Source organism: Pempheris klunzingeri, chromosome 8 (assembly GCF_042242105.1).
Source record: "Pempheris klunzingeri isolate RE-2024b chromosome 8, fPemKlu1.hap1, whole genome shotgun sequence".
NCBI classification, from domain to species: Eukaryota; Metazoa; Chordata; class Actinopteri; order Acropomatiformes; family Pempheridae; genus Pempheris; species Pempheris klunzingeri.
In genome coordinates, this window is record NC_092019.1 from 4,272,084 (window position 1) to 4,290,099 (window position 18,016).

General features: G+C 42.5%; 2 protein-coding genes across 2 annotated transcripts in view; one reads left to right on the plus strand and one right to left on the minus strand.

Moving 5' to 3' along the window:
- Window positions 1-10,663, plus strand: part of tgfbr2b (transforming growth factor beta receptor 2b) — a 32,713-nt gene extending 22,050 nt beyond the window's left edge. The window contains exons 8-10 of the mRNA XM_070834972.1: window positions 1,011-1,152; window positions 8,494-8,621; window positions 9,429-10,663. Coding sequence (XP_070691073.1) covers window positions 1,011-1,152; window positions 8,494-8,621; window positions 9,429-9,689 — 531 coding nt within the window. The 3' untranslated portion in view covers window positions 9,690-10,663. The remainder of the gene's footprint in view (window positions 1-1,010; window positions 1,153-8,493; window positions 8,622-9,428) is intronic.
- Window positions 10,664-15,461: 4,798 nt separating this feature from the next.
- LOC139204792 (voltage-gated potassium channel regulatory subunit KCNG4-like) lies at window positions 15,462-17,744 on the minus strand. Its single transcript, XM_070834791.1, has 2 exons — window positions 17,007-17,744; window positions 15,462-16,340 (listed from the first exon to the last, which is right to left on the minus strand). The coding sequence occupies exons 1-2, from the start codon at window positions 17,742-17,744 to the stop codon at window positions 15,462-15,464; spliced, it is 1,617 nt and encodes a 538-aa protein (XP_070690892.1).
- Window positions 17,745-18,016: the final 272 nt, after the last annotated feature.

Here is an 18,016-nt window from a genome sequence, read left to right on the forward strand (position 1 = left end):
CTGTCACAGTGACTTAATCCTTCTTGGTTATGATTTATGATTCACTGGGTGGAGGTGACGCAGGGACAGGTGAGAGAGTATTGACTTACTTGTTAAAGCGACCCTTTGACCACACATGCCACCATCTACTCATGCATCACCACTGTCCTTCATTCTTTTTCCAGCTCACTAGCAGAATGTTCACTGAGATTTTCTACCTTGTGTGGTCTCTGTGGCATCATTTTATCCTTTCAATAGTTTAAATTATGATCCACGGCAATCATGTCGTGTTCCATTCACAACTAGAAGCTGGAAATTCCCAGCTGGTAGGTTGTAATTATAACTTCTTTGTGTGTTCAGTGCTGTGCAGCTCAGAAAAACCTGTGAAGAAACATGGGCAGCTGAAAGATTGGTCAACTTTGTGCGTTTAACCACGAATATATTTGGAAAGATTTAAAGTTATGCGTTGCTGAAAACCAAACTTCACTATGAGTTATTAAAGCAATAACAATATTTTAGTTTCCTTACTCTGACAAGAGGCACCATTAGGTCACAGCTTCCTGGCTGGAAAGTGCTGCAGCATCAGTCACCATCAGCCGTTTCATGCTCATACAGCACCAGTGGTTTGTAAGCAGCATCTGAGGACTTTAGACTTGACTTGACAGATATCACACTGTTGAATAACTACAGAAGAAAACATGTCACCAGTGTAGACTTGTATCTTGTCCAATATCTCATCCAATAACGACAGTTGCCAGGAGGTGAGTCAGGTTTATTGTCACCGAGCCCAAAGGTTGATTGTCGCAGTAGCAATACCTGACAAGCCAGTCAATGGGACAAAGTAAATATCATGCTCCTGCAGACTGTTTGATATGTGGGTGGTGCACCAGAGTGACAGTGACATGCTGTGATTCCTGTTATGTCCCTTCTGTCAACGTGATTACAGAAGCAAGCAGGGTATGCAGGACGCTATGCCGAGCGTATGTGTGCGCGCTTGTGTGTTAATCCCTAATGGTATCCCTGTGCTGCAGGTGGGTACGGCGCGTTACATGGCTCCGGAGGTGCTAGAGGCCCGACTGAATCTGGAGAACATCGAGTCCTTCAAACAGACCGACATTTACTCCATGGCCCTTGTGCTTTGGGAGATGACGTCGAGGTGCGAAGCTATCGGAGGTCAGTGCAAACACACCGCAAACACACGTACTCAGTAATGACATGTTTTGGGCTGTGGGGAAGTGTGATGTGGTGTAATACATAAGCGCACACTAACATACAGAACAAAACAAATCATGCTGAGGTGAAGCGTCGCTCACAGCGATGACCCAGCGGTGACAACACGCCATGAGGTTTGGATCATCGCAGCAAGCGCAGCATCAGGTGATCGGCTGGTAATGACGTCATATTTGAGTTCATCAGTCCTCACATGCAGCAGTGGAGGCCACATGTGAAGTGTGTGTTACATCTTTAATGATTCTTTAGGATCATATTTACAGTGTTCAATCAACCATCTAGGTTTCTCCTCTCCATTCACTTTGACCACTATTAAGTCACATTTGGTTTGGATTTGATGAATGTGATCATGAAGGTTTTACCATTTGACATTTTACCGCTAGCCGTAAGTCCATTGCTCAGAATCTTGATACGAAAGGGAAAAACTTTCTGGTATTTCAGTTACGACAAAAATGATAAACACTAAAAATCTGAATAATTATTTGGCATCAAATCCAGACACAGCTCTGTTAGATATAGTAGAGATAATGTGATTTACATCAGTTATGCAACTTTACTCCGTCAGGATCACATCTGTATAACTGCTGTAACACCAGAGTCTTTGCATTTTTCTCTTCCACAAAATTTAAAGAGCATTTCCATCAATATCTTCTTAGAATATAGGTCAGTTTACACTCTATCCATCCTAATTATCACACATGCATTTGATTGTACAGAGTCCATATGTACCTACATGTACTAACAGCGTCTACATACTGTACGTCTGTGTGTGTGTGTGTGTGTGTGTGTGTGTGTGTGTGTGTGTGTGTGTGTGTGACCTACATAGTGCAGACAGGAGGGCCAGGCTACTGTTTCCTGTTATGCAGTAACTTGGGGTTTATGTGTCAACAGGGAGTCTGATGGTCGTGTCTGTCGGACTGCACCTCGACCTCAGCTCCAGGTCTGCAGCAGGAATCTGAGGAATGTCTGATATGTGAGGGAGACAATCTGAACTCTGCCGTTGCCCTTCTTTGGGCAGGAAATCAGGGAGAGAGAGCAGGAGTGGATACTGTACCTGTTTCAGCTGGCTGTGTGTGTGTGTGTGTATGAGTGTCATGGGGCTCATGAGGCTTAAATGTCTTCACAAGAACAGGAAAATTGAAGTAAGAACATTTTTCATCCTCAGGTTGAAGTGTGTGTATGTTTGTGTGTCTGAGCAGCATCACAGTTTCATTATTGTCAGTGCCAGAGTCATATTTCTGCCTCTCTGCTCATCCTCACTCATTCCTGTCTGTCTGGATGCTGCATTCAAACACACGTGTTTGTATTTCTATCGCGCGGACCCTCACTGACATAATGCATTACCTAACCACTAACCCTCGCAGCTGCACGTCTAACCTTCAGGACTGTCAAAAAAATCAAGTTCAAACGAATTCACACTAACAAACAATTTGTTCCTTTTCCTCTTTCATTTCCCTCAAAGTTAAATCCAATTGAATTCTTTTGGCACAACACCATGACACTAAATTGTTTGACGAAACATTGTAAATAATAATTTCCAAATTTTTTCATTCGTGGCGCCTTTGCTGCCTCACTTGAGTGACAAACTAATAATGTTACAAGGCGAAGTGATCTCATGGGATGGTGTATAAATGGTGCGACACATTTTGCATTCCATGTCTAAGCATTTTAAGATGTTCACGTGTCATCTGACGTCATTCTCATTTTGTGGACAAGTTAACAATAATAAACACTTCCAATATCAAGCTTGCTGGTTACGGAGAAACAATGTTCGTATACCCTTTCAAAATAAAACTTGATTGAAAACAGTATGTTAGTATGTTACCAACAGAAGTACATTTAGGTTACATATGGGATGTGGATGACGTAGTTTAAAATAACTCAACATTACAGTAACATAAGATAATTCTGCTGTGTGAAAGTCATGTTTGACTCACCTGACCACCCGACCTCGTCTCCCCTCTCTACGCCGCCCTACGTCTATGTTGCTACAGGTGACATGCAGGTAACATGACACGCTGTCTCTTTATGATACAAGTCAGTAGAGACTTATTATGTACATACAGAATACTGAATTCAAAAAGTGACAGCACGACTAAATGATACATCCAGAGTCTGTCATGATACTGTAGTCATACAACGCTAGCTGTGAAGTAGTCTCAAAATCAACAGTAAAAATGCTTTCTACAGTTGAGCCAAGAGTCTCAGCTACTCAGACTGAGTGGACACCCTCTAAAGTTACAGTCTGTTTGCACAAAATTTCCTCCTGATGTTTCTACAGACAGCCTTTCCTTGCTGAGCCTCAGCAGAGGTGTACGTGCTCATAGTCGCTTATAACTTTGTCGCGGGGACAAAATACCCTCAACTCCCTTACATGTCACTGCCAGGACAAAGACACTCACTTGAATTTATGCTGCAGAAGCCTCATAAACTTCAGCTGAACTTTAGGATGAATTTGTGATTTTTGCACAGAAACAGTACTGTGGATTTTGTCGGTATGGAGACGACTCTTTCATCATATGTAGTCCAAGACAACAGCATCCTCAGTCTTAGCTTTTAAAACTGAAATTAGACCTCACATACAGTAGATATAAGTGCTCACACACAAACTTCTCTGTTTCCCCCAACCTATCCTCCGGGGAGTACAGAGGGAGTCGCTCTGGTGCACCTCCTTCCCTCGGCCTGGTGAGCTTTTCTAGACAGTCTGAGGCATTTAGAACCAGACAGTCGCATTCCAACATGTGTGTGTTTGCCTGCGACTGTACGTGTTTATTTCAGAGAGAGAGAGAGAGCTACATAGAAACAAGACAGTTGGAGGTACTAGACAGACGCCCTCATGTAGCCCTGTGTCTATGTCTCAATCTGGTATTGTGGTGTGTGTGTGTGTGTGTGTGTGTGTGTGTGTGTGTGTGTCCCGTGTCTCTACCCCAACAACAGGGGACAGAATGGTGGATAGAAATACAACCCTGCACTGGCATTGTTGTTGTGGTCAGTTATAGGTCGTTCTCTGTGTGTCTCTGAGCATTTTATTTACATGTCCTGAATTAGCCTGCCGGGCGCGGCAGGGCCTGCATGTTCCGTCTGAGCTGAGGTTATGCAGGGTAATGGAGCAGGGCGAAGACTTTGGACTGTGCCAAGCAAAAGGCTTGTGGTCCGTGAATGGAGACGGCCTTTGGCAACAGCTGGTGAGGGGGTGATGGTTATACCCCACTGGGGCAAAGAATGAAGGACAGAAGACATCTCAGAGGGAAAGGAAGAGTTAGGTATTTTGAGAAATACACGCATTCACTTTCTTGCTGAGTAATAGATGAGACGATAAGTATATTTATATTGCACCAATTTATAAGAAAAGTTAGTCAGTTATCATATAGAGCAGATCAAGATCATACAGTGATTTGAGAATCCCCACATGAGCAAGCACTTGGTGATGGTGGTGAGGAAAAACTCCCCTTTTTAACGGATAGAAACCTCGAACAGAACCCGGCTCAGAGGTAGGCGGCCATTTGCCTCAACTAGCTCTGTTCAGAGAGCGAGAGAGGGGCGGAGATGTAATATAAAACAGTAATAGCAATAACAGCTATACTAATAATAATAGGAACATGACTAATTATGAATAATCTGACTAATAATGGATAATGACTAATAATAGTAGTCGAAGCAGTATGAGACGTGTAGGCCAACAGCGGCAGGCAACTACAACATGTTGTATCTCTTCATTTAATCCAACTGCAAACGGAAAAGCCAAGGAACAGTGACCAGCATTACTACAGCTGTAACTGTTTCCAGGGGCCACAGCCAAAGAACTGAGTGAACAGATGTTTGTTAAGAAATAATGTTAACACGTTATTCCCCTTAAAACCACAATTTGTCATTTTTACATTTCCGTGTGAGTACAGATGAGATATAAAATCTAGCCAGCTGGTCCCCTTTGCTTCCAGTCTTTATGCTAAGCTAGGCTAACTGCATTCTGGCTCTAGTATTGTACTGCATACAAAGACATGGGGCTGCTATTGTTCCACTTATCTCAATTGCCACAAGAACGAAAATATGTTATTAAGTAGTGGTCAAGATCATGTAAAATATATCGCTTTTTAGGTTAATTTAGTTATTAGTGGGGGTTTTTATTATGGGAACAATAAGCAATAATCAACATCACTGTATATGTTGATATCAGCCAAGTGGCTAATCTGTTGTCTCTTGGCCAGATATTGAGTTACCATTTAAATAACAATGATGCAGCATGGCCGCATGTTGTATCAGAGCAGAACAGGGCAAGCAAAGCACGAAGGCAACTAAAGAGAGAATGAAAATCTTAAGAAATGGAGGAAGTCAAGCACTGTGTTCAGCAGAAAATGTACAATGCAAGCAATTCATACGAAACAAACGTGTTACATTGAGCAGCTTGTGGCTCTGATAGATGCTAAATAATGCGTTTTATGTTTTGAAAGGTTGCACAGCTCGCCGAAGTGTCACTGAACCCCAAATTGCTCCTGATGCTTAGACCAGCGCCTCGGTGTGTGAGTGTGTGCGTGAGTAAGTGAATGAGCGGCAAAACCTTGTTAAGTGCTTTCTTATTACTACATTATCATGATAATAGTTATAGCACCTGTTGTCCCTGTCAGGAATCGCTTTTTTATGTTTAATGTCCCTCCAAGCAACACTAGCTGAACTTTTCCTGGCACTCAAATGTGCCATTCCCCTGGAATCGGGTGAATGCTTTGTTTGGATGAAGAGAAGATTTTGTTTTGATGAGATGATGTGGTTCATTAGAGTTTACGCAGGTTCATTTCTACCTCGGATGATGTTTGTACAGTGTTGATGTGGGATAAGTCTCATGTAATATGCCGGTAAAGAGAAGGAGCTCACTTGAATGCCAAACATGGAGCTGGAGCAGAATTTAGACAGTGTAGCCGCCACAGAGGTTTCTGCCAACCTCCAGGCCACGAAGGTTTCAGACAGATAATCTGAAAAGGAAACTGTCGTAAACCGCTTTCCGCCCCTTAGATTGGATATATCAGGTTTTAACTACGGGCCCCAGACAGCGAGGGAAAAGTGAGACTGAGGCTCTGGTTGCAGTCTCTTGTGAAATCTGTTCTCAAACCACAGATGAAATTCTTCTCATAACTTTCAAATGTCCAGAGTTACTGTAGGGAATCAAGTCACACTTCTCGTGTAGACTGCCATGAATGTCTCTCTGTCTGTCTGCTTCTCTGTTGTCCCAGATATCGTGCAGAAATGTGAGGACAAGTGCATAGGAGTCAACATTAGAGAGTTAAATGAGACCTTTTCCACTCAGTCATGTCTTGATGTTTAAAAAGCACTCCACTTCTTTTTATTTCTGTTTACAACTGTCTCATTTTAGGTCAGCTCGCTCTCTGCTGCTCTGTATTTCAGCTGTATCCAGTCCAGGAAAATGTGAGGTATTTATACCAGCTCCACAGCAGGAGATTTAAACAGCAGAGAGCTTAGGACAATACCAGCCCTGGCATAAATAACCTCTAGGGGAATGGGCCGGGCCTGGCTGGGTCCTGTTTTAAAATACTGAAAACGGGGGAAGTTCCACTTGTCAAAAACAGGAAGTGTGGGCTTGTAGAGTCAGCTCCTCTGCACACAGTCCCGATCCCAGCCCGCTAACTTCCCGTCCAGGGGCTCCACTCCAACCTTCCCACTTCCTGTGTTTGAGGACAGAGCGACAGAGACCACAAGGGCCTTAATGAAACTGAAATGAAACCACTACGGCTTTTCCTAGATTTCATCATATGATCTTGCTATTTCACATGAACAGCGTATGTGGTTTAAACTGATATTTCTAGCCACTGAGCCAGATTACAGCCAGATGATGATCCTCATCAGCAAGTGGAGTTATCATGAAATGGTAAAGTCGTGTGTTCCAACCACTGAACCACTATGCTCTCTGATGAGGTGGACCACTTTGGTCCTGACTGAAAATTTCTTATCTTCTGTTGAATGCATTGCAATGAAATCTGGTACGGACGTCCAATGGACATACAGACAATGAAGTTTAATCATTTTGGTGATTTCTGGAATTTTTATCTAGCGCCATCACTAACTCAAAGGTTTAAGATGCTATCTGCACCCGCCACTGCCACTACTTCTGCATTCTCCTGAGAACCAGGAGAAAAGACATTTTAATATCAAAAATGTTGTTTATGTATATTTATTTATTATAGCATGTCCTTGTTTTTGGCTCTTAAGTCTTACCTAATAGTTATGTCGTCTAAACCTAACCAAACTGCAACGGACTTTGTTGGTCTCAATACTGGGCTTGTTGTAAATAGCTTTGCGCTCAGGTGGAAATAGACTAAAAGTTAAAGCTCAGATACTGCGAAATGTGTCACAACTAAAAAAGTACACACACGTAGGTGAATTAAACTCAGTGTCTGTGTGAATTACAGGGTGTAGAAACTAAATGTAAGAACAAAAAAAGCTACATAGATCATGATTCTTGCACTATTTGTTCATATTTGCGCATCATTTTCTGGCTCCGAAGTGTAAAGGAAGATGACTCTGTAGCAGCTAGTGTCTCATTTCACAGCAACTGTGAGATCCTGAGAGCCTTGTCTTTGGGGCTGAGGAGAGCCTGCAGCTGTTGTGAGTTCATTTTCATGGGGTCTGGACCCCATCCCAGAACTTTGTTTTTAATTTTTCATGGTTTTGATGTAATGCTCTCTCTTTCCCCCCCCCAGTTCCTCTACATGAAATAGTAAAAAAAAAAAAGAAAAGCAATGATAGATTTAGATTTTGGTGTTCTTCACGGTCTGAGGTTGGGACTAATTGCTTGTTAACGGAAGCTGATTTGTTGTTTTTAAAAATTATTATTGTTCAAGTGCCAGAGCGTCCATTTTCCCTCCCATGGAGACATCATAAAAGACATTTTATTTCCTACTGTCAGCATAATTGGTGCCAGCGTACAAAGCTGACAGCTTGTGTAAAACTAACAGCTCAGTGGTTTGGGGTAGAATGACCTCACCCCAGGATGCTTTTACACTTTCTGACCACATTAAGTCAACAGGCCACCTGTTTCATTCTGTCCCGTTTTACATTTGTTTTACCTTCAAAAGTTCACTGTGTCATAATCCATGGTGTCCAACGTATGCTTGTTTTGTGCTAATGTTGAACTTGGCTAGCTCACTACATCTTGTTATCATCACATACTTGCCAAGAAGTGTTGCGAACAGGCCGAAACAAAAGGGTATTCTCTGCACCTGAGATTGACTGATTTTCAGTCCATATCTGATCCGTGGGTTGTGTTTGTGTTTTCAGAGGTGAAGGACTACGAGCCTGCGTACGGCTCTAAAGTGCGAGAGCACCCCTGTGTGGAGAGCATGAAGGACAATGTGCTGAGAGACAGAGGAAGACCTGAGATCCCCGACACCTGGCTCAGGCATCAGGTCAGACATATGCTCTGCTGAATGACATTTACAATTATACACACACACCTATTTACTGATGTGCACCGTTATTGATTATTCTGTAGGAATAATTACACTATTTATTTTAACATTGACAAAGCACATTCATCAACATCATTATATATGTGCAAGATTAGGCAAAAAGCATTTTTTTCCTCCTGTCCCTTGGTCTTCTGTGTGTATTGATTGAATAAATACTGACAGAAATGTGACAAATCTTTATTTCTCTCAAACATAAACACACAGAGTTTGACATTTTCCCATCATTATTCTGATTGCATTAAATATTCAACTCTGCTTTGGTTATTACACCCTGACTACTGTACTCCTGATTTGTCTGTCACATAGGAACATGCACGTGCTCTTACGAATATCTACATATGTTCCACTTTATGTAGTCCAGTGAAAAGGATAACATTTCCCTCTGAACTGTAGCCTAGTGGAGTAGAAGTACAGTCTAACTTGGAAATGAGCAAGTAAAGTTGCTCAAAATTGTAGGATGTCACTTGTGACAAGGAAACAGATGGTGAAATGGCACAAAACCACTTACAGCAAGTCACAGCAGTAAAATGACCACAGAGGTTCTTCAGTATATTGGCTGAATAAATGTGTGACATTACAACTACGGACACACACACAGCCAGGGTGCTTCTCTGTCTGCATGTCTACCAGCAGAAAGCTTTAGTAGTGGAGGCGGTTATTGATCATCTTGCTGAGAAGCAGCAAGCTGAGGGAATTTTCTTTGTTATGGAGACTCACAGCCCTGCTATGTCCCTCCGTCTACAGGGGATGGCAGTGATCTGCGCCACTATCATGGAATGCTGGGACCACGACCCCGAGGCCCGACTCACCGCCCACTGCGTCTCCGAGCGCATCTCCGAGTTAGAGGACGAGATGGACAAACTGTCGAGCCGCAGCTCCTCAGCAGAGAAGATACCAGAGGAGCAGAAGATCCCGATAGAGGTGGAGATCCCCGAGGAGGTAGTGAAAATCACAGAAATACAGGATATCATAGCCGTGGACTGCTCCGTGAGCGACGAGAAGTGAGAGGACGGCTCCTGCACCTTCTTGGACTGAGGGAGATTTTTCAATGAGGGCACTCATTCTGCTCGTTCTGGGATCGAAGAGAGAAGTTTCAGCAGTGATGTTCAGGAGTTGAGCTCCTGCGTCCCAGGACTTTGAGTTGAGTCACGGTGTCATATGTTATTCACGCCCAACCACGAGGGACTCTGGGTGATCCTTTTGGACTTCACCGCTTTTTTTTTTAAATATAACAATTCGCCTTAATCAGCTGAAAAGCTAAAGAGCCAAAAACCCAAAGTTAACTGGAAGCTTCCGAAGATGTGCTGAGCATGGAGACAGTATTTTTGTAAGAGTCAGACAGGCTTCTCTCTCTTTATGAGAAATAAACAGGGCAATAGCTTTTAAACCAAAGACATTTGATGTGCACTTTACCGTGTGATACTTATGCATTACAGATGTTTGTCATTTAAATTTGTCCATATATTCTAACATGTTGGAGTTAAGGGGAAGTTTTTGCCTGTAAGTGTCTTTTTGTGTCCGACTTTGAGCCAGCAGAGACGTCGCCTTAACACTAATGATGCTGTGGACTCCATCCATCACCAGCAGGAATCCAAAGGAATGTGTGTGTGTGTGTGTGAGTGAGTGTGTGTGTGTGTGTGTCTGTGTGTGTGCTCATGTGTGTAACAGTGTTGTTTTTACCCAGCTATACTTAAACCTTGTTTGCCAGATAAACAAGCACAATGTACATAGAGCCGATAACTGTACATAAGAGACAAATCAGCCAAAAAGGGAAAGTAATCCTACTACTTATCTTTGAATGCAGAGATTAAAGGACTTCATAGAGATGTATTTTTTAAACCATATTGTATGTTTCCTGTCTCTATCAGCAGGAAACAGAGGAGTGTGCCAAAGATCTTTTACCCTGTCGTATATACAGTATGTGTCATATGTAAAATATTGTAAATCTTTTATGAATTAAATATATTTCTGTATACTGAGATTCTGTTCTTGCTCATTTTGTAATCATCCATCACAGAGGGTCACGGAGGGAGACTGAACCAAGACAGTTCAGCTGGTTTGATGCTAAAAAGCTGCTGTTGTTCATGTAAAAATATTGATCAGTGCAGCTTTACAAGAACTGCAGAGGTCGTATGAGCTCGTCTTTAAAGTTGGTCTCATGTCCGCAGTACAGACACAAAGATGAACATGCACTTTGAAATATCTGTACAATAAATCACTGTTCATTCTTAACATTATACATTAAGCATGATGATGAAATGATGTATTCTTAGCCTGCTATATGCAGCTGTTAGTTATTTTTAAATGCACATTTGATACGATTCCATGTAACTTATCTTTGACTGATACAGCTGGCACTGATTCTGGTTCCTACTAGTTGTTCATTTTACATGTTGCACTACTTTCCTCTGGAGATATTCCAGATTTCTCACAAATAAAATGGACTTCAATGTAACATTGATAAAAAAGTAAAATTCTTTGTTTCCGATTGGCTATTCCTGCTCAGAGCATGCATTTTATGATTCATGTGATTACTTGGAAACAGAAATGGTTACTTCAGCACTTTACAGTAAGCAGTTTATGAGGGGTTTTTTTACATTTCATTGTTATTGTGAGTGTAATTCTTAGATGGCCGGTACATTCATGGCTTAGTCATTGTCCAGGAACTACAGTGTTGATGTACCTCCAATGTTTTTACTTCTCCAGCACTGTCCAGTTCCTCCGTCTTCATCTGTCTTGCATTAGCTTAGTCCTAGTCTTCTCATTCCTCAGCTCATTTTACTTCTCCCTCCTTATTTATATTCTCTGTTCCAGCCTCTCCACCCTCCTTTTTTAGCCTATTTTCCATTTTCCTTCATCTCTCTCCGTCTATTTTGTCTGCCTTATTCCCCTTGACCTCCTCTTTGGCCGTTGAAGGAATGCAATAGGAAGTGCACCACCCCAGCCTGTTGTCCACATGTTGTCCACATACTAGAAATCCTGCCAGGATCGTTCGCTGTTAAGGAATAAAATATTATTTTAAAACACTGTGCAGGGTGAGTTGAGGGTGAAGAAGGCGTGTTATACTCTATAAAAGCAACAGATTACAGCTGCCTAATGAAAATCTCTCAGCTCCAGTTGTGGTCATTTGAATGTTTTTGCTCCTGTGACAGTATGATTTGATCCCCAGTAGGCTGAGACATACTTTTGATCTCATTTTTATGATACCCTTTCCAAACCCTTTGGAGTTGGTGCATGGTCATGTGGCTACAAACCAAGCTGCAATATAAAATAGCAATATTTTTTTTAGATTTGGGGTTTCCATGGGAACACCACATGCATGATACTGAAGTCATTTGTAAGTAAGAATATATCAGTCCATTCCTCTTAGATAGAGTACACTTTCTGTCAACCTCACTCACATGCCATTAAAATGCATCTTAAGCTGTAGACTCACACATCAGCAGCTGTTTAATGCCAAAGCAGCTTTTGGAGCCCCTGCACACCTTGAGCACCCACACAGGTGATTATTATCATCAGGTCTTAGTGGGCGTACACAGACTGGGCTTGATGGACAGCTCCCTCACTCTTCTGTGAGCTTTGTTGCATGTTAAGGTGAGACAGCGTGTAGTTTTATAATTCTTCTTGGTACGTGGAGTTCAGTAAACTGCCCATTTTAACCTGAGCAGAAAAGTGTAATCAGCCATAACTGAAAACAACTGTTGTGTCTTGGGTCTTTAGGAGTGAAACCAAATCAGTTCTCAAGACTTTTGTGGCTATTCTAATGAATTCTAAAAAAAAAAAAAAAAACAGGAAACCCTGAAATATGTAGCATGAGTAACTCAAAGCAGTCGCCAGCTTTTAGTTTAGTGCTGAGGATCAAATGAGTGGACTAACCCTTTAATTGAGAGTGTGTTTTGTTTCATGGAAATGTCTATAGTGGAATAAGTGAGTGTGTGTGTGTGTGTGTGTGTGTACTTGCGACATGGTGAGGACCAGAACATGTATTTTATCAGCAGAGTGAGGACATTTTGAGCGGTCCTCATCACTTCAAAGGGCTGTTTTAAGGTTAAAACTGGGTTTTTAGAGTTTAGGTTAAGATTAGGTTAAGGTTAGGGACTTCAGACATCAGACTTAAGACCAGTTGATTGGGGGTACCTTGTGTAATTGGGGACAAACGACGTGTCCCCAATTGTTAGAACGCTGATTTTTGGGCCAGTGGCTAAAGTTAGTTTAAGAGTTAGTTTTAGATTTAGGCAGGTAGTGGTTATGGTAGTGGCTCATTGGTTAGTCTATGTAAATATCCCAAAAGTGACTCAAGTAATCCTGTGTGTGTGTGTGTGTGTGTGTGTGTGTGTGTGTGTGTGTGTGTGTGTGTGTGTGTGTGTGTGTGTGTGTGTGTGTGTGTGTGTGTGTGTGTGTGTGTGTGTGTGTGTGTGTGTGTGTGTGTGGTGCAGACATTCCTCTGCAGACCAGAGTTTGTACCAGAGAAATGTAATGACAGGCCTGCTGGGCCCATGAACCAGCTCTGCTATAGGGAACAGGGAACACAGAGTACCACATCACATGTCCATGCACACACACACACACACACTCACACACACTCACACACACACACTCACACTCACACACACTCACACACACACACACTCACACACACACTGCTCTTCTCTCCTTCCTTTCTTGTTCCCCTCCTCCTCTCTGGCTCGCTCTTGTTCTTTCCATCTTAAAGCCCCAGCTCTCCTCCTCATGCCAGTCTTTGTTGGTGTATTCCTGGCATCACTGACTCTCCTTAGGGGCAAACATCCTGTGTCCAGAATTAACTCCTGGCCTCTTCTCCATTCTTTTATAGGCCTCAGTAGCACTGCACTGCTTTGTGTATATTCCAGAGGCCTCTCCCTGCCTTGTCTATGTGCTGGAATCACCAGTCTGGATCAGTCAGCCTCAACCAACACTGTTTTTGCAGATTATTTCCAGGTGTGATGCACCTGCCTGGCACAGACAGTGGGTATAGGATTACAGTTTTAATTTTTCCACTTAGTGCTTAGCAAATGTAACACAGGGAACCAAAATAATGTGGGTACATCACCCTTCCTTCAGGGTGTAATCACTGAACCAATTACTGCCATCATATTACTTTACTGCAGTCATCCGCGGAAACAAATGTTCTTTATTCTTCAGTGACTGAATGGTTTTCCAATACCTCACGACTGCTGTTTTGACAGAAAGAACTTGTCTGCCATCTAGTGGACAAACACAGCCAACAATCAGACTTTGACCACTGTAACACAGCAGATTTTCATTGAGTGCTGCCTCAGTGTTTGAGTCAGTGTACACTGTGTAAAAGGAGTCTGCTGCCTTTAATTGGACAAATAGCATGTATCACTGCTTTTGAATCATGGCTTTTGACAAAGTAAATCTTGAGTTTAATGATTTTTTGCAACATCTATAAATATCCAAGTTCCAGCTTTAGTCTGCAGCAACTTTATACACAAGCAAGTGGTGATATTTGGATGGTAATTATTATTCAACAAATGCAAAATGTGCATGAAGCCTGATTGCAAGAGCTGCACACAGACTGATTATCTCTTAGCAATTTCACACATATCACAAAGTGATCACATATGAGTAGGTGTACTGCATTTTCTTTCTTTAGACTGCTTGCAAAAAGTTCAGATGCTGCAAATGTGTTTGTAACCATAGTAACCACTTACATTATTTATGCACTACATTGGCAGCAGTTTGTGAACATCTGAGCAGAATATGGTGATATCGAATCATTACACACTCATTTTTGATCATCACATTCAATAACCATCATCATTAATATGCAATTTAATGCTGTTCATCATTTAAGACAAGGTAAGGAAAGGAAAGGTAAAACATCTGCCCCAAAAAAACCAAAATAAATCATTACATACAACATAGAATCAAGCTCAGCAGAACAAACAAATAACTAAAGTTTTGAAAAATGATCCAACCAGAAAACAGAAAATCATCATGCAATAAAAAAAAACAAAACTTAAAAATGTCCACCATCTCAACTAAATCACATAATGTCTCTATGGGAACATAAACGTGTGCAAAGAGATCTTTTGGCTAAATTCTGCTTCACATAATACATACAGCATACAGTTTACATGCATCATGAAACTGCAATTTGTTTTGTGGAATACAAAAACAAGTAAATCATAAAGAATAGTAAGTAATAATAGTAATGATAAGCTTTAACCTCCACAGCCCATATCCATGAAAATGTCCCAATTAGAGGTCTTTTCTACAGAGCTGCTGTTTAGGCAAATTCACATGTTTGTCTGATGTCGGGTGCTCCCAGGTTCCTTAAACTTATCAACTCACAAAAATGATTGAATAGTTCTGTAATGACATATGGAATCATGTAATGATCTGCTGCATTAGCCTAAAAACTAATACCCTCCTCAAAACATAGATGTTCATCCAAAATACTGCCTAAAGATTGATGGGTATATGACAGCACTGTTGAAACAAACTGAAATATAACTTGACTTTTTGTAACTAATGTACTATTTGTGCTTTCACAACTTTTTCATACTCAGCTAGAAAGATTATATCATCTGCATAAAGTTATATGCTGGTCATCAAATCATCTGCTTGAACGCCAAGCTTATAAAATTTTATTGAAAAGCAAATCATTGATCTCATACTACCACCGTACAGCTACAACAGCCTGTTTCTACAGTACTTTGGAACCTGGCTGCAGGAATTTGCCACTGATGTTGGACAGGAGTGTCCTACAGTATAAAATGTATTTCCATGGACTCAACAAGTAACAGGAGAGAAAAGAGGTTGATGACTCTTGCTCTGAGCCAGAACCGTAATGTCTTTCATTAAAAGGTAATAAGGATCATCTAGACCAGGTAAAAAATTGGTTTCGGGCCAGTTATCAGGCCAAGTCCGTCTTTCTTTCATTCTTTCCTCAGCCTCCCTCGCTAGCTCGGCCACCCTCTCCTCCTTCTTCAGCCTCTTGTCCTCCTCCTTGAGCTCAGTGTATGTGCTGTGGAACGTGTGGAAGATAGACGTGGAAGGGAAAGATAGAATGAGGATCCCTGTTAAGATGCTGAGCAGTGCCACCAGTTGGCCAGGGATGCTGTGGGGCACCATGTCACCATAGCCCACCGTGGTCACCGAGATGATGGTCCACCAGCACGACGCTGGGATGCTGCTGAAGCTGAGCTGGGGGGATCTGGCAGCGTTAGGAGCCAGCTCACTCTCAGCGAGATGTACCAACGGGGAGAAGAGAGTCACAGCGACGCACATGAAGAGCAGCAGCAGGCCGAAGTCTGTCATACTCCGCTGAATAGTCAACCCCAAAGTCTGCAGCCCCACAGAGTGGCGGGCTAGCCTCATCACATACAGAATACGCAGGGCCCTCATCACACGCAGGGCTAGGCCCAGTTTATCCAGGGTGTTCTTTTTTGTTCCAGCTGCAATATCCTGCACAGACTGATCCCGAAACTCCAGCAACAGTGAGACATAGTAGGGCAAGATGGCGGCGCCATCAATGATATTCAGAGGGCTGCGGACAAACTCCATCTTGTTATGTGCATGAAAAAATCGCACCAGAAACTCTAAGGAGAACCAAACTACACAAACAGACTCCACTACAAATAAGTTGCGGCACTTTTGGGAGCATTTACCCTGCGGAGACAACAGAAGACAAAGGTACTGAGAGAGTTTTTAAATGAAGTGTACTTTCCACTACTTACTTACTCACCTGTCATGTCAGATACTGCCACACCTATGTGCCCTGCAACAACCCCTGTGTTTCTGCCACTCCCCATCATTGCATACTTTTTGCTACTTTTCTGGGCAGATGACATTGATTACTCCAATGACACATAAAGAAAAGCAATAAGTTTAACCACCTTGTTTCTAGCTCTTATGGGTGTTAGGTCTGAAAAAACTGGCTTGGCTGAGAAGACAGGCCACCTGCCAGATGAATCATGTTCTCCTCACTCCTCACTCTTCACCCTTCATACGCTGTATTCATCAGTCAGTGACTCTTGCCAGATCAGACAGTCACATTTTCCATTGAACTCTGTAGAAAAACAACTAGTAATTTTGCCACCATGTCTGGCATCTCCAGCATTTACTGTTTACTTTTTGCTTTCTTTGTACTGTTGCCATATCTAGTGTTTGTGACGATATCAGGCTGCACATGACCGACGGGCCATAGATTGGACACCTCTAGGTAAAATCCTAACAAATCCTCACAGTGCAAACTCCTACCTCAAATGGTAGTTCAATAGTACAACGGATCACTAATGTAATAATGTGTACTAATGAGCTTTAGATCATACATACCAAGGCTTCTTCCTGTTGGTGGTCTGATATGCTGCTGATGAACAGGCTGACCACAGTGACCACCACCATGATGACAGACAAGAAGGCAAACACTTTGCCTGCAAGACCAGAGCGAGGGTTCTCCACTGCTTCTCCCAGCATGTGGAAAAGGCTGCCCTCTGCCACAGAAGTCCTCAGCGCCCTCCTTCTCTGCAGCCACTCGTCCTCCTTGCGCTGGTGCTCGGCCACCTCCTGCACAGAGCACACTATGCGGTGGCGGCAGCAGGGCTCCATCATTCCTACATCAATGCCCCAGTACAGCAGCTCGCTGTGTAGTGCCACACAGCAGACCTCCTGCAGCAGACGCAACTTTCCTTTTGCCAGGAAGTTGAGGACGGCCTTGAAGGCTAAAGGGTCACGATCAAAGAAGAACTCATGTTGCATCTCGTCATAGTCGTCACAAAATTCTGCTATCTCTCTCAAGGTGGTGCAGAAGCGCAGACGACTCAGGCGGCTCTGGGGGAAATCCTCCAGGGTGCTCCAGGGGAAGGCATACCGGATGCCCCCCACGTTGATGAGGGCCTGCTGGGAGGGATCGAGGTACCGATGCGAAGCCTTTGGCCCGCGGAGCAGCTGGGCACACTTGAAGTACAAGCCTTTGACTGTGGCGCTCACTTTCTCTGTGAAGATGTAGTTGTAGCTGTAACTGCCTTCACTACTGAAGGACTGGTCATCAAAGCCAGTACCGACGATGGCCATGATGGTGGGTTGGTATTTATTAGAAGGACTGCACTATGATCACAGTATTGTGTCCTGTTGTAGCTCTGAATGAAAACTGAAACAAAATTATGAAAGAGAGTATTTAATGTTATGTGTTTATACAGTATATAACACATTTGCACATACTAATGCATTTTGTAATGTCTAGTATAAACAATAGACCAATAACTTCTGTTAATAACTATGTGGACAAACCCTCAGAGAACAGCTCCTCTGTTTCCCTCAGCTTTTTGGAATTTTTGATCATCTTT